The 12,014-nt window shown below is 53.7% G+C and overlaps 1 protein-coding gene across 1 annotated transcript; it reads left to right on the top strand.

Annotated features, from left to right (window-relative positions):
* Positions 1–153: 153 nt before the first annotated feature.
* SSNA1 (SS nuclear autoantigen 1) lies at positions 154–8,166 on the top strand. Its single transcript, XM_039507048.1, has 3 exons — positions 154–280; positions 545–744; positions 7,936–8,166. The coding sequence occupies exons 1-3, from the start codon at positions 229–231 to the stop codon at positions 8,035–8,037; spliced, it is 354 nt and encodes a 117-aa protein (XP_039362982.1). The 5' UTR covers positions 154–228; the 3' UTR covers positions 8,038–8,166.
* Positions 8,167–12,014: the final 3,848 nt, after the last annotated feature.

Below are 12,014 nucleotides of genomic sequence, written 5' to 3'. Positions count from 1 at the left end.
AGGCTGGGGCGGGCGCTGGAGGCGGTTGGGCTGGGGGCGGGGCGGAGGCCGGGGGCGGGCGCTGGAGGCGGTTGGGCTGGGGGCGGGGCGGAGGCCGGGGGCGGGCGCTGGAGGCGGTTGGGCTGGGGCGGGGCGGAGGCCGGGAGGGAGGGGCGGGCGCTGGAGGCGGTTGGGCTGGGGGCGGGGCGGAGGCCGGGGCGCCGGCCGGGCCCGGGGGTTCGGGGCGCGATGACTCAGCAGGGGGCGGCGCTGCAGAGCTACAACAACGAGCTGGTGAAGTGTGAGCGCGGGGGGACGGGGCAGCGGCCGGGACACGCCGTGCGCGGCACCCAGCGCCGGCGAGGGACAGCGGGTGGCGGGCCGGGAGCCAAGCCCGGGGCGGGAGGGCGGGTCCCCAGGCCTCATCGGGGAAGGGCCGGGTTGCCTGGCCCAGCCCCTCCATGCAGCCGGTGCCCCCGAGGACCCGCCTCGCCCAGGGCACGTGCTTGCGGGACGGGCCTTGCGCCCTGAGCGGCCCGGGGCCCTGACTCGCCTCCTGCCCCAGGTATCGAGGAGCTGTGCACCAAGCGGGAGGAGCTGAGCCAGCAGATCCAGCAGGAGGAGGAGGAGAAGAACAAGCTGCAAAACGACATCCGGCTCCTGACGGAGAAGTTGGCCCGCGTCAACGAGAGCCTGGCTCGCAAGATGGCCACCCGCAACGAGTTTGAGAAAACCATTGCCGAGACCGAGGCGGCCTACACGAAGGTATCTGGCCTCTGGAGGCCGGGGGATTGGCTTTCTCCAAGGCAGCCCCTTACGCTCTGGGGGCTTGTGTGTTCCTGCGAAAGCACAGCGGCAGGGCCTCTCTCTGCCGTTAGTAAGGCCGCACGTCTAGATCAAGCCCTAAACTGTAATCGAGACCCAGGGGAAAGCAGGGCTTTGTGCTGTGGCTGAACCAGAACTAGGTTCAAATCCTTCCTCGGCCAAAATCCCACTATCACCTACAAACAGCTCTGCCAAAGTAAGTTGAGTTTATTGCCACATACCAGGACCTTCCTCCTGGGCGTGGCACTTCCCACCTTGGGAAACGTTCCAGCTAAGGCCTCTCCATAACTCGGTTACTGCTGCCAGAAAAACAAACCACAAACTTGCAAAAACCAGGCACTGCACAGTTTGAACATGGGACCTTCAGACCCACACCACTGCCCTCTGCCCCTTGACTGTGTTGCGGGTGGCTTGCTGGTCAGCATTAGAACAGTGGGCATTGGGATTCCTGGGCTCTCCTGCTTCTGGAAGGGCAGTGTGGCCTGTTGGTTAGAATAACAGCAATAGACAGGATAAGCAGGCTTGAGACATTCATTTCCGAAGGCAGATTGGGTGAGACTTGGGGTTTGAGGTTGGGCTTATGTTTCCAGCTCCACCTGAAGTGCCCTTCCGCAACCTCAGGTTTCTTTCTTTGAGAGCCTCATGCATTCCTGCTATGGGATGGTATTGCCTAGTGATGAGCAGGTGGAACCCTCCTGAAAGCCATATCCCTTGGGCTCCTGAGCACCCACCTCCCAGGGAATGCACCCCTAGCTGCTTCCACTCCTTCCCCATCACCACAGAGAGTAGAAGCAACCCTCTGCCATGGCTGTTGCTTTCCTAACCCCATCAGGCTTAGTTTGCCAAAAGTGTACGTACATGTAACTTTAGTTTGGCTCTTAGGTAAATAGTATGGTTTTGTAGTGTCTCAGAAAAGGGATATTTCCCCAACTTTTTAATGTTTGAGCCTCTGGGCTTGCACCATCACTAGGACTATGTCTGGGCTGGACCCCCAAAAGGTGTTTGTCAGAGGGCATGCCTACCATGTAGCACCCCCTCCTGACCTAGGGTTGGCACTGCAGGCATTCCCTGCCTCACTTGCTCTTCTCTCAGGGCCCTTAAGAACTCCACAAAGGCCAAGAGAGCGTGAGATAAAATTCCTCTGCTGTGGTTCTACATTACTAAAAACAAATAAACCTGAAATCCAATCTCTGCCCTGGACCTCAGGGGTTGCCCAGCCCACCTGTGGACTCCGGCACACCTCTTCTTATGAGAGTTTCTCTTTCTGTCAGCACCTTTCTGCAGCTGAGTTCCAATGATCTTTTATGAGGCACAGGTGTTCTTTATTCAGTTAACTGTCTCTTTCCCTTTAAACTAGCTCCTCAGGGGTAGCCTGGGTTCAGACTCCCCTTAAGGGAGCCAGCAACTCTGTGCAGTTATAACATGTGCATTATGCCCGTGGCTCTCCCAAGTTGGATGCCTGGGTCCAGTGCTTAATTTCTGTCTTGTAAAACTCATTCCCTGGCCCAGTGTGCCACCCATAAGGCTTTTACCTCCCCACCAGGACTGCTGGCTCTGGCACACCTCATGGGAGAGGCCCAGATGGCTGTTGAACCTCTGGCTGGTCAGAGTTCTGTGCACCACTGGGAAAAACCTTCCTCTGCACTGAAACTTGCAGCAAGGGGGGCTAAGCCATCAATTCCAGCCATGGCATCAGCACTGACCTCAGCTAGGGGCTCAAGTGCTGGGTCTGGAATATCTGAGACCCCCTCCATGTGGTGTAACCGAGATTCAGCACAACACCACACCACATGTGGCCAGCCTGACCAATCTGAATTCATCTAGCTTCAGCAGCTAACCTCAGACTGGGAATATGGCATACCTTTTGTACAGTGAGGGTCATTATCCATGGAACAATTTACCAGGCTGACAGGACCTTTCATAGATTCCAAGGCCAGAAGAGATCATTGTGATCATTTAGTTTGACCTCCTGTGTAACACAGGACAGAACTGCCCCCCAATCATCCCTACAGCAGAGCTTTTAGAAAAACATTGTCTTGATTTAAAAATTGTTAGTGATGGAGAATCCACCACAACCCCTGGTAAATTGTTCTGGTGGTTAATTACTCTCCTTGTAAAAATGTGTATACTTTATTTCCAGTCTGAATTTGTCTAGTTTCAACTTCCAGGCATTGGATCATGTTAGACCTTTCTCTGCTAGATGGAAGAGCCTGTCATCAATGATTTGTACCTCATGTAGGTACTTAAAGGCTGTAATCAAGTCACTCCTTAACTTTCTCTTTCTTAAGCTAAATAGATTCAGCACTTGAGTTCATCACTCTAAGGCAGGTTTCCCAATCCTTTAATCATCTCCTGGCTCTTCTCTGACCCCTCTCCAATTTATCACCATTCTTCTTGAATTGTGGACACCAGAACTGGACACAGGATTCCAGCAGCAGTCGCACCAGTGCCAAGTACAGAGGTACAATAACCTCTCTACTCCTACTTGAGATTCCCCTCTTCATGCATCCAGGGATTGCACTAGGATGTTCAGCTGATTATCCACCACAACCCCCAAATCTTTTTCAGAGTCCCTGCTCCCCAGGATAGAGTTCCCCATCTTGTAAGTATGGCTGACGTGCTTTGTTCCTAGATAGATACATTTACATTTAGCCGTATTAAAACGCATATTGTTTGCTTGTGCCCCACTTACCAAACAGTCCAGACCTGTTCCCAGGTGACCTGTCCTCTTCGTTCTATGCCAGTTAGAGGAGCGGTCCATAGCTTGCGCCTGGGAGTGCCAGCCCATGAGTGTGAATGCACAGGGGCAACTCTTGAAGATGAACAGTTACTGTTAAGTAACCTTTCTGTCTGCCTCAGGGAAGAGATACGGGGCCTTGGCCAGTAATAAGGGTTTTGAAGGGAACAGAACTAGCAACAGCATGCCGTGGAAGAGGAGAATTGAACATGCAGACTCCTGGCTTCAACCCCTGTGCACAGCCCCCTAGGGTACAGGGTATTGTGCAGGCATTTCTCTCTCATCCCTGTCTACCACCTTCTCCCACTGGCATTCAATGCGTGGCCCACAGTGCCTTATCCATCCCTAGCAAAACCTGCGATGGTCTCTGGGCCCAGCACAGCTCCCGATAAGGGCTCTTACTCATACAGTGCTTTGAACCCTCCTTATACTTAGGACAGCCTCACGGCTCCAGGGTGTGCTTGCTGCTGTCTTAGACAAGGCAAAAGCTTAGGGAGGGGTAAGGTGCTGTGATCTCTCTAAGGAACACCTCAAGGCAGAGTTAAGGCTCTGTGGTTGTGTTGTGTGGGAAGTGTCACCTGAACGACCTTTCCTGCTGCTGTGGTGTTTGGTGGTTGAGTTTTGGGAATAGAAATCTCACATTCTGGAAGGATGAGAGGTGCACAGGGCTGGGCTGAATACCAGCAGCTTTCACTCCAAGGTGAATGACGCTTTGGGTGTGTCAATTACCAGCACTCTGCTACTGTCATAGATACTCAAACATTGTAAAAGACAAGGCTTGAAAAACCTTGGCTGAAGGCTCAGTGGTAGAGTTCAAGGCATACTGTGCTGAGCTTTCCTTCCGTACAGGCTGCTCCCACGGTGAGGCCAGTGGGCACCCCTCTGGGGCTGTTCCTTCTCCTTGTATTAAAATTACTTCTGATAAAAATGGGGGGGGGGGGGAAGAGTGAGTGAGGCCCTTTTCTTTTCAAGTGTGCAGGGCAGCCTGCAGAGAGCAGTTGAAGCAGATGTTCTGCAGTAGTGGGGACAGGCAGGGGAAGGTAAAATAGGGCTTAGCCGGGCCACTGCTCTCCTCCAGCAACTCCTGGACCCAGAACTTTCCAGACCCCACCCCTCCCCAGGGCACTAGTACCCGTGCAGTGCTGCCCCTCCCCCCCACCCTTGAGAAAGTTTGCAGGGAGGAGCCAGCTAGAGAGTGAAGCCTGGGCAGCTGCAGGACAGGTTCAAGAAGGCACCTGGCTGGTGATGTCAGGAAAGTCCCACACCGGATTCCCTGCACTATGACTGAGTGACTTCTTCCTCCCCACTCCCCGCCTCCCTTGTCTTCCCCTTTTAGTTATTCCCCTCATAACACTAACTGAAAGGTTAGAACAACCAAACCAAACACCTGGGGGAACTGAGGTGCTACTTGCTGCCATCAGTCACTGCTGGTGCTTGTGTATTCTGTCCCGCTCCCTACTGCTCTTACTGGACGTATGTCTGGTGCCCCTTCCTGGTGGCCTCCAGCTCCGACCAGACCGGAATAACCCTGACAATGAAGAACAGTGCCGTTTACTGCTGAGGAAGTTCAGCTTCCATTTTAAAAAGAGTTCTTCACCATATGCTTTACCTTGCCCCCATGCCAGGGCTGTGTGCTGGCTGGCCAGACAGATAGCTCCAGTGCCTCTGCTCCAGCTCCCCAAGGGGGCAACAGGATGAAAATTACTAGGTTCTGGTTAGTTTCGTGGCTAAGGTTTCTCACCCTCTGGGGAGCAGTGGAAATGTGAATGATCGGGGCCAGTGGGAAAGCTGGAACACTGCTGCTCACACAGAGGGCACCCAAAACCAGGGAGTGGCAAAGGGGTAGCGTAACAGCAGGCTCATAGCGAGGGCAGAGGAGGAAGATCGCCTCTTCCCTCCCGCAGAGAGCAGCCAGGAGGGGGGGGTTGGAGAAAGAGGGCTACTTCTGCCTTCCAGCTGCTAGAGCAGGAACAGGCACTTCTTAGAGGTGATGAGTGGAGTTGGTTGTGGGGAGGGTTCCAGTAGGAATCCCAGCCCTCTCCTTAGCCACTTGCATGGGGGTGGGGGGGTGAGCGTCTCTGCAACATGGCTGTCAGGTAAGCCCTGAATGGGTCTGTATCATTAGTTGCTTTAGCTATTAATTGGCATCTAATTTCTATATATAAAGCAAACTGGGCATGGTGTATGGCTCCTGAGCATAATGAAAAGTGTTTCTGCCCCAGCCTTGCATGTCCTGAGCTCTGTCCAGTTAACCAGACCTCTAGAGCATATTCTGTCTCACTGCCTCCTCCTTCGGTCTCCACTGGCTGGTACGACTTTCTGCTGTCTTAGCCTCATCGCCTTGCTGTCTCCTTTTGTGTCATTGTGAAATCCCAGGCTGAAGCTGGCTGTCCTCTCCCAGCCCCTTCCTCAAAGGCTGAAGCTTGGAAAAATTCATGCATGCAAATGGAAATGTTGATAAACATTATCCCGAGAGAGTGAATTCTGTAACGATAGTTATTCCTATTTTAAGAATACACTTTGGTGAGACACTGGTAAAACTCCCATCCACATGGTGTAATTGGCTCAGAATTTCATTAAGTAACTGAGATTTGAGGACGTCGGTGACAAAACACTTGGCAGATCTCTGCTAGCTCCATCCCTGTGACTGTTGAACAGTTCTGAGGAGTCTGGGCCATGCCCCACCTTCGCCCAAAGCTTCATTTCTGTGCAAACTGATGCTCCACATCACCCCTAAGTCTACTGAGCATTTTCTTTATGACCAAACAACAAAAAGCCGTTTTCTGCAAACGGAGCTGATATTTTGTCATAAGTTATTTAAAAAACAATTACAACTACCAGTGAGCCCCTGTTGCATCCTGTCAGTCCTGTGGGCTGTGTGGGACAGGGACGGTCTGCTTGGTGATTTGTCTGTACAATACCTAGCACAATAGCGCCGTGGCCCTTGGCTGCAGTTCTGGGCACTACCATAAATAAGTAATAAAGATCTACAGAAAATCTAGCTTCTTCTCAGGCAATATGTGAACAGGAAAATGGCTAAATATATCGGAGCTGCTTAGTAGCAGTAGTTCAGCTAGCTGTTGTGTGGTCTTTCTGGGAGCTGTACACAGCTGTAAGGGGTACTCTGCCCTTTCCATGGGAGAACACACCTTCTGGAGCTGGTATAGCTCCGTTCTTTTCCTTCTGAACTCAGAGCTGCCATCTCAAAGCTGCCAGTGTTCCCAGGCTTGTATGACTCCACCCATGGCAGCCAGGACTGTAGGTTATTCCTACAGCTTTCTTTCCACCTGTAATGACCCCTCAGGCTAACAGTCACAGGGATATGGTGCTTGTGGTGATCAGAGATGTTTGTAATCTGTAGCCAGTCAAATCCAGTTTCTTATTCAAGGAGCTCTTGCAAATGGAACTGACTAGTCACATCAGTTTGCACGGAAATTACACTTTGGACTAGGGAGGGCATGGCCCAGGCTCTTCAGAACTGTCCAGCGGCCACGGCTTGCGGTTACACAGCCTCAAATCTCACTCAGTTACATGTTGAAATCAAGACAATTACTCTGGGGGACGGGGAGATCAGGGTTTTGTTCGTGCTCAGAAAAGTGCATTATTAAAATGAGGAATAAATGTTTAGAAATTTCTTCACAATGGAAATTTAATATTTTTATGCATGATGATTTATTTTTAAGCTAGGTCAGCCTATGAATAAGGAGAAGTCAGTCCTTTCTCAGGAAAAACCAAGGAGGAGGAAGTGCTCTCTGCCCACGAGCTCTGTGGTTAGAGCATTCAGTTTGTAGGGGGAACTGGGTTAAATCTCTATGCTGCCTGAATCAGACCAGGGACTTGAAGTTGCATCGCCCATGTCCCAGAAGTGTGCCCTAGCTACTGAGACATAGGAACAGTGGGGCTCTGGTTCTCCTGGTGAAGCTGTTCCTGTTCATATGAAATACTTCAGTAGCCACAGATCTAAGATTGGATGTCTAACAAATACATTCGAGTTCAACTCCAAGTTACTGTTTGATGCAGGATTTCTGGGTTATGCTGCAAGTCAGATTGGATGATCGGGGGTCACTTCTGGTCCTAACATCTATAAACGACAGTGTTTGCCAGTTACATTTTTAACTGTTTTTAAACAAATTGCCTTTGTTAATATTGCTAGATGCTAAGGCCAGAAGGGACCATCTAGTCTGACCTGCGTAACGCAGCCAGAGAACATTCCTTGAGCCTGGAACGTGGGTCTGACCTAGAGCACATTTCTTAGGAAGACACACCCAGGCTTGAGTTAAAGGCTCAGAGTGCTGGAGACTCACCCACTCCCTTGGCAACTTGTTCAAAATCTGGCTCAGGCTAAGAGAAATGCTGTTTCCATAAAATGAAGCAACTTGTTTCCCGTCCCCCAGATCCTGGAGAGTTCCCAGACGCTGCTCAATGTCCTGAAGAAGGAAGCTGGGAATCTGAGCAGAGCCACAGAACTGAAAAGTAGCATCACAAAGGAGAGCTGAGCATTTGGACTCAAACCTCCTGGCAGTCACTCCAGGGAGCTGCAGCACCTTCTGACCCTGGCCCACGCTGGCGTTCTGATCTAGGGGCTTGCAGTGGAAGCAATGTCTAATAAAGGCTTTATTTTGCAACTGTAAGTGTTCATTTCAGAATGGCCTCAGTGCCAGGGGGGAATCCATTCCACTTCAACCACATCCAGCAAAACTCAGGCTGGGTGTGTAACAAGTGCCAGTTAATGGGGCCGTGATGCTGTGGGAGCGCAACTGTGCCTATAAGCAGCAGCCTCGGGCAGTGCAGCCCTGGGAAGAAATGCGACTTGGGACGTTAGCACTTTCCCTTTGTTACTCCTGGGGGGATTCTGCATGACCGCGCACCTGCAGAAAACACCGCCCCACAGAAGTCCTGTGCCCCCCTGCAGAGAAGGGGGGCAGTTTTGGGGGAGATTGCCCCCCCAAACCAGAGGCAAGGCACAGGGTTACATGATACTGCCTCCCCATTTCTGCAAGTGCAGAGCTGAAGGAGGCTGCCTCTAGGCTCTGCTGAATCTGCAGCTGAATGCCACCTCCTAGGTCCTACTGCCAGTCGGGCTCCCCTTCTGTGTGCTGGGGCCTTCCTGTTTTCTGTGCAACAGTGAGCACCTGCTGTGGGGAAGAGGCAGTACAGCAGGGAAGGAAAGGGGTGGAATAGAGCAGGGGGAGGGGAATCGCAGGGGGAAGCAGCAGCCCAGCCTGCAGTGTCCCCTCAGCAGCAGCTGGGCTCCCCTGTTAAGCAGGCCCATCGAACCCTCACTCATACAAACCCCACCCACCCAGACCCCCACTCCCCCAGCACCCAGACTCCCCCACTGAGCCCCAACCACCTTCACCTAGAGCCCCTGCAGAGTCCCATTGCTCCTGCACCTGGAACTCCCCAATGAGGCCCTGTGCATCCAGCTCTCCCACTGAGCTGCCAGGATGCAGATTGCCCCACACAGACACCTCTCACCCCACATCTGGATCCCCTCCACACTTAGATCCTGCTGGGCTGAGCCTGCCCACCCACACCTGGTGCACCTGGCACAGAGGGGCAGGGCCCCAGGGTGTTTCTGAGGCAGGCCCAGCCCTTGCACTGTGTCAGGGTCAGGTGCAGCCTCACTGCCGAGTCCCTGTACCGGGGGAGGTGAGGGCTTCAGGGTGATCTCCCACCTCCATGCAGCCAGGGGTCTGTGCTTCCCCCATGCCACACTGGAGAGACATTTATTTACTGACAAACAAAATTTGCAGAATTTTACAATATGTAATTTTTTGGCATCGAATTCCCTCAGGAGTAAGACGGGATGGTTTGCTGTGGCAGGGGAGTGGGCACGTGCCAGCAGCAAGCTGGCACTCACATGCAGAGGCAAGGTGGCATGTGCTCTGCGAAGGGAGGAGTGGAGCAGCCACACTGCTACTGGCTGAATGGGGGAAGAGCCCAGCTGCCGGGGGGGGCACAGTTTGTTCCCAGGGGTGCAGCAGGAGGGGAGGGGCTGGAGAAGCTGGGGCTGGCTGGGAGGAGGTAGCAGCCCAGAGCTCCGAGGTGTGTAACAAGTGTCGGGAGCAGCACTCTGAGCTATGGTGAGCTCTGAGGGGAGGCAGCACCTCCCCCTCCCAAGAGGCCCTAGCTCACCACCTCCCTCCTCACCAGCAGGGGGGGTCTAGACCCACAGTTCCCAACAGGGGGGCTGCAGCCCCCTGTGGAACCATGAGCCCTTTCAGGAGGGCTGTAGGACCCCATGGGGCTGAAATCCCTGAGCCCTGGCATCCCCCTGAGCACTGCTTGCCTCCCCGCACACTGCAGTTCCAGAGCAAGGCAGGCCCAGGGGCAGCTCCACACCCCTGACTCCCCAGCCCCTAGCCAGGGCAGAGGCAGGAAGCTGGAGTCTGGCAGCTGCTGCTCTGGCTGGTGTCATGGAGCAGGCAGCCACGGCATTTCCCAGGGTGCTGCTGCTCCTCAGCTCATGCAGCTGGTAAGAGCTGCCCAGGCAGGGGGACCCCACTCTGGGGCCAGCAGAGCCCTTGGGGAGCAGTGACCACAGGGGAGCTTTCCTGGCACACAGCCCCTAGCTACCCCCTCCCTGCACCCTGAGCTACGCCCCTGTCCTCACACAGCCCCTAGCCACCCCGCTCCCTGCACCCTGAGCAGTTTTCATCAAACTTTTTGAGCTGAACCCCCACCACACGCAGCCCAGACAGGCTGGGTGGCCTGCTGAGGTGAGTCGGGGTGGAGGTGGTGCTGCCTCCCTGGACCCTGCTGTGTGGAGCTGGCCCAAGCCCCAGTAGCCCCTGCCCCCCCAAAATAGAAGTCAAACTATGCCTATGCCCGACAGCCCACCCCGGCGCAGAGCCCTGAGTCACCCCCTCCCCCACGGAGGGGGGGGGCTGGAGTTTTTATAGCATGTTGAGGGTCTCACAGAAAAGGAGTGAAGCCCTGCTCTAGATGAAGTACAGTAGCCTCAGGGCCCCCCCAAAACAAGACTTTGGCTGAGAGGGGGAACTAGGCATGCAGCCCCGCCCTGTGCATCTGCCCTGGAGTCACTGGATCTGTTCGTACCTGTAAAACAGCAGCATGCAAGTCACGGGCAGAGCACTGGTGATTGGCTGACATGGCTCCTGGCACGGTCAGACTTGGAGTCAGGGCCAGGTCAGTGCGTTAACTTAAAATTCAACTAAGCAACTTCCTTCCCCTGGCTGGAGGTTTTGCTGAGCTGCAGCTCCAGGGGAAGTTCCAAGGACTAGCACCGAGGAACGGTCTCCAGCAGGACTGCTCTGGTCAGCAGAAGAGGAGGAAAGCACCTCCTCAGGGGGTTCCCTTTGAACGAGATTTCAACAGGGTCACACTTTGGTCCATGGCAGAAACATCTGCCCTGTTCCAGCCAAGCATTTGTGAGCTACCAGGAATGCTGCTACCACGCTCCCCTGCCCTATAGCTAGTGGCTCTCAAACTTTTTTTTTTACTGGTGACCCTTTCACACAGCAAGCCTCTGAGTGCGACACCCCCCCCCCCCCACTAATAAATTAAAAACACATTTTTATATATTTAACTCCATTATAAATGCTGGAGGCAAAGCTGGGTTTGGGGTGAAGGCTGACACCTTGCTACCCCCTCAGGGGTCCCAACCACCAGTTTGAGAACCCCTGGTAACTACAGATTAAATGCAGTTTGATTTATGCCAGTAGTTTTCAAACATTTTAGGCTGCATACACCTTTCCAAATAACGCAGTCTGCTGCATCGGCCCCTATCTATTCATAGGCACAAGCCTTACAAAAGAAAACGTGTTGTTCCCCATTACAGGATTTTTCTTGTATACCCCCTGGCCAGAGCTCACGTACCCCAGTTTGAAAGCCACTGGTTTATGCTGTCCCAGCTCTCCGTGGGGCTCCCCTTTCCACACGGTGAAGAGTGACTGTGTGGGAAGCAGGAGACAGGGGAAAAGTTGGAGGGTGTGACACAAAGGAGGCAAGTTCAGGGTTTGGGCCAGCACCACAGTTCCTGTTTTTCTCCCCTCTGGGCCAGGTGAATCTGCTCCTTTCCTCACCCTGCTCACCAGTCATCCCTCATTCCTTCTCGGCACCTGCTGCAGACCATCTGCGCTGCAGGTGTGGAACCAGGGGGCTCTGAACTCAGCGCTGGAGGTCTGGCCTGGTGATCTTTCCAGGCCCTTTTTCTGCTTTAGAGGCTCTCCAAGCTGCAGCCCCTTCAAAGATCCTACCCAGGTCACTAACTCCCCCAAACCCTCCTCTGCTCTTCTGGCCTATGGGGAAAGGCTCCGCTGTCCATTGCCAGTAGCACAGCAGGTGGCTAATTACCGTGCACATCAGCGGGCTTAGGGTTTGGCAGCTGGACCAGGGTGCGGCCGGTAAGAATTCCCACTCCTCCTCCTAAATGGCTTGGGGGCCCCCCAATGACAATAGCATATGCTGCCCCCCCTCCCCAATACCCTTTGAGAATGAAGAGAGTCTC

The sequence above is a fragment of the Mauremys reevesii genome, linkage group 19 (genome assembly GCF_016161935.1).
Source record: "Mauremys reevesii isolate NIE-2019 linkage group 19, ASM1616193v1, whole genome shotgun sequence".
Lineage (NCBI taxonomy): Eukaryota > Metazoa > Chordata > Testudines > Geoemydidae > Mauremys > Mauremys reevesii.
This window is presented reverse-complemented; position numbering and strand designations above follow the sequence as displayed.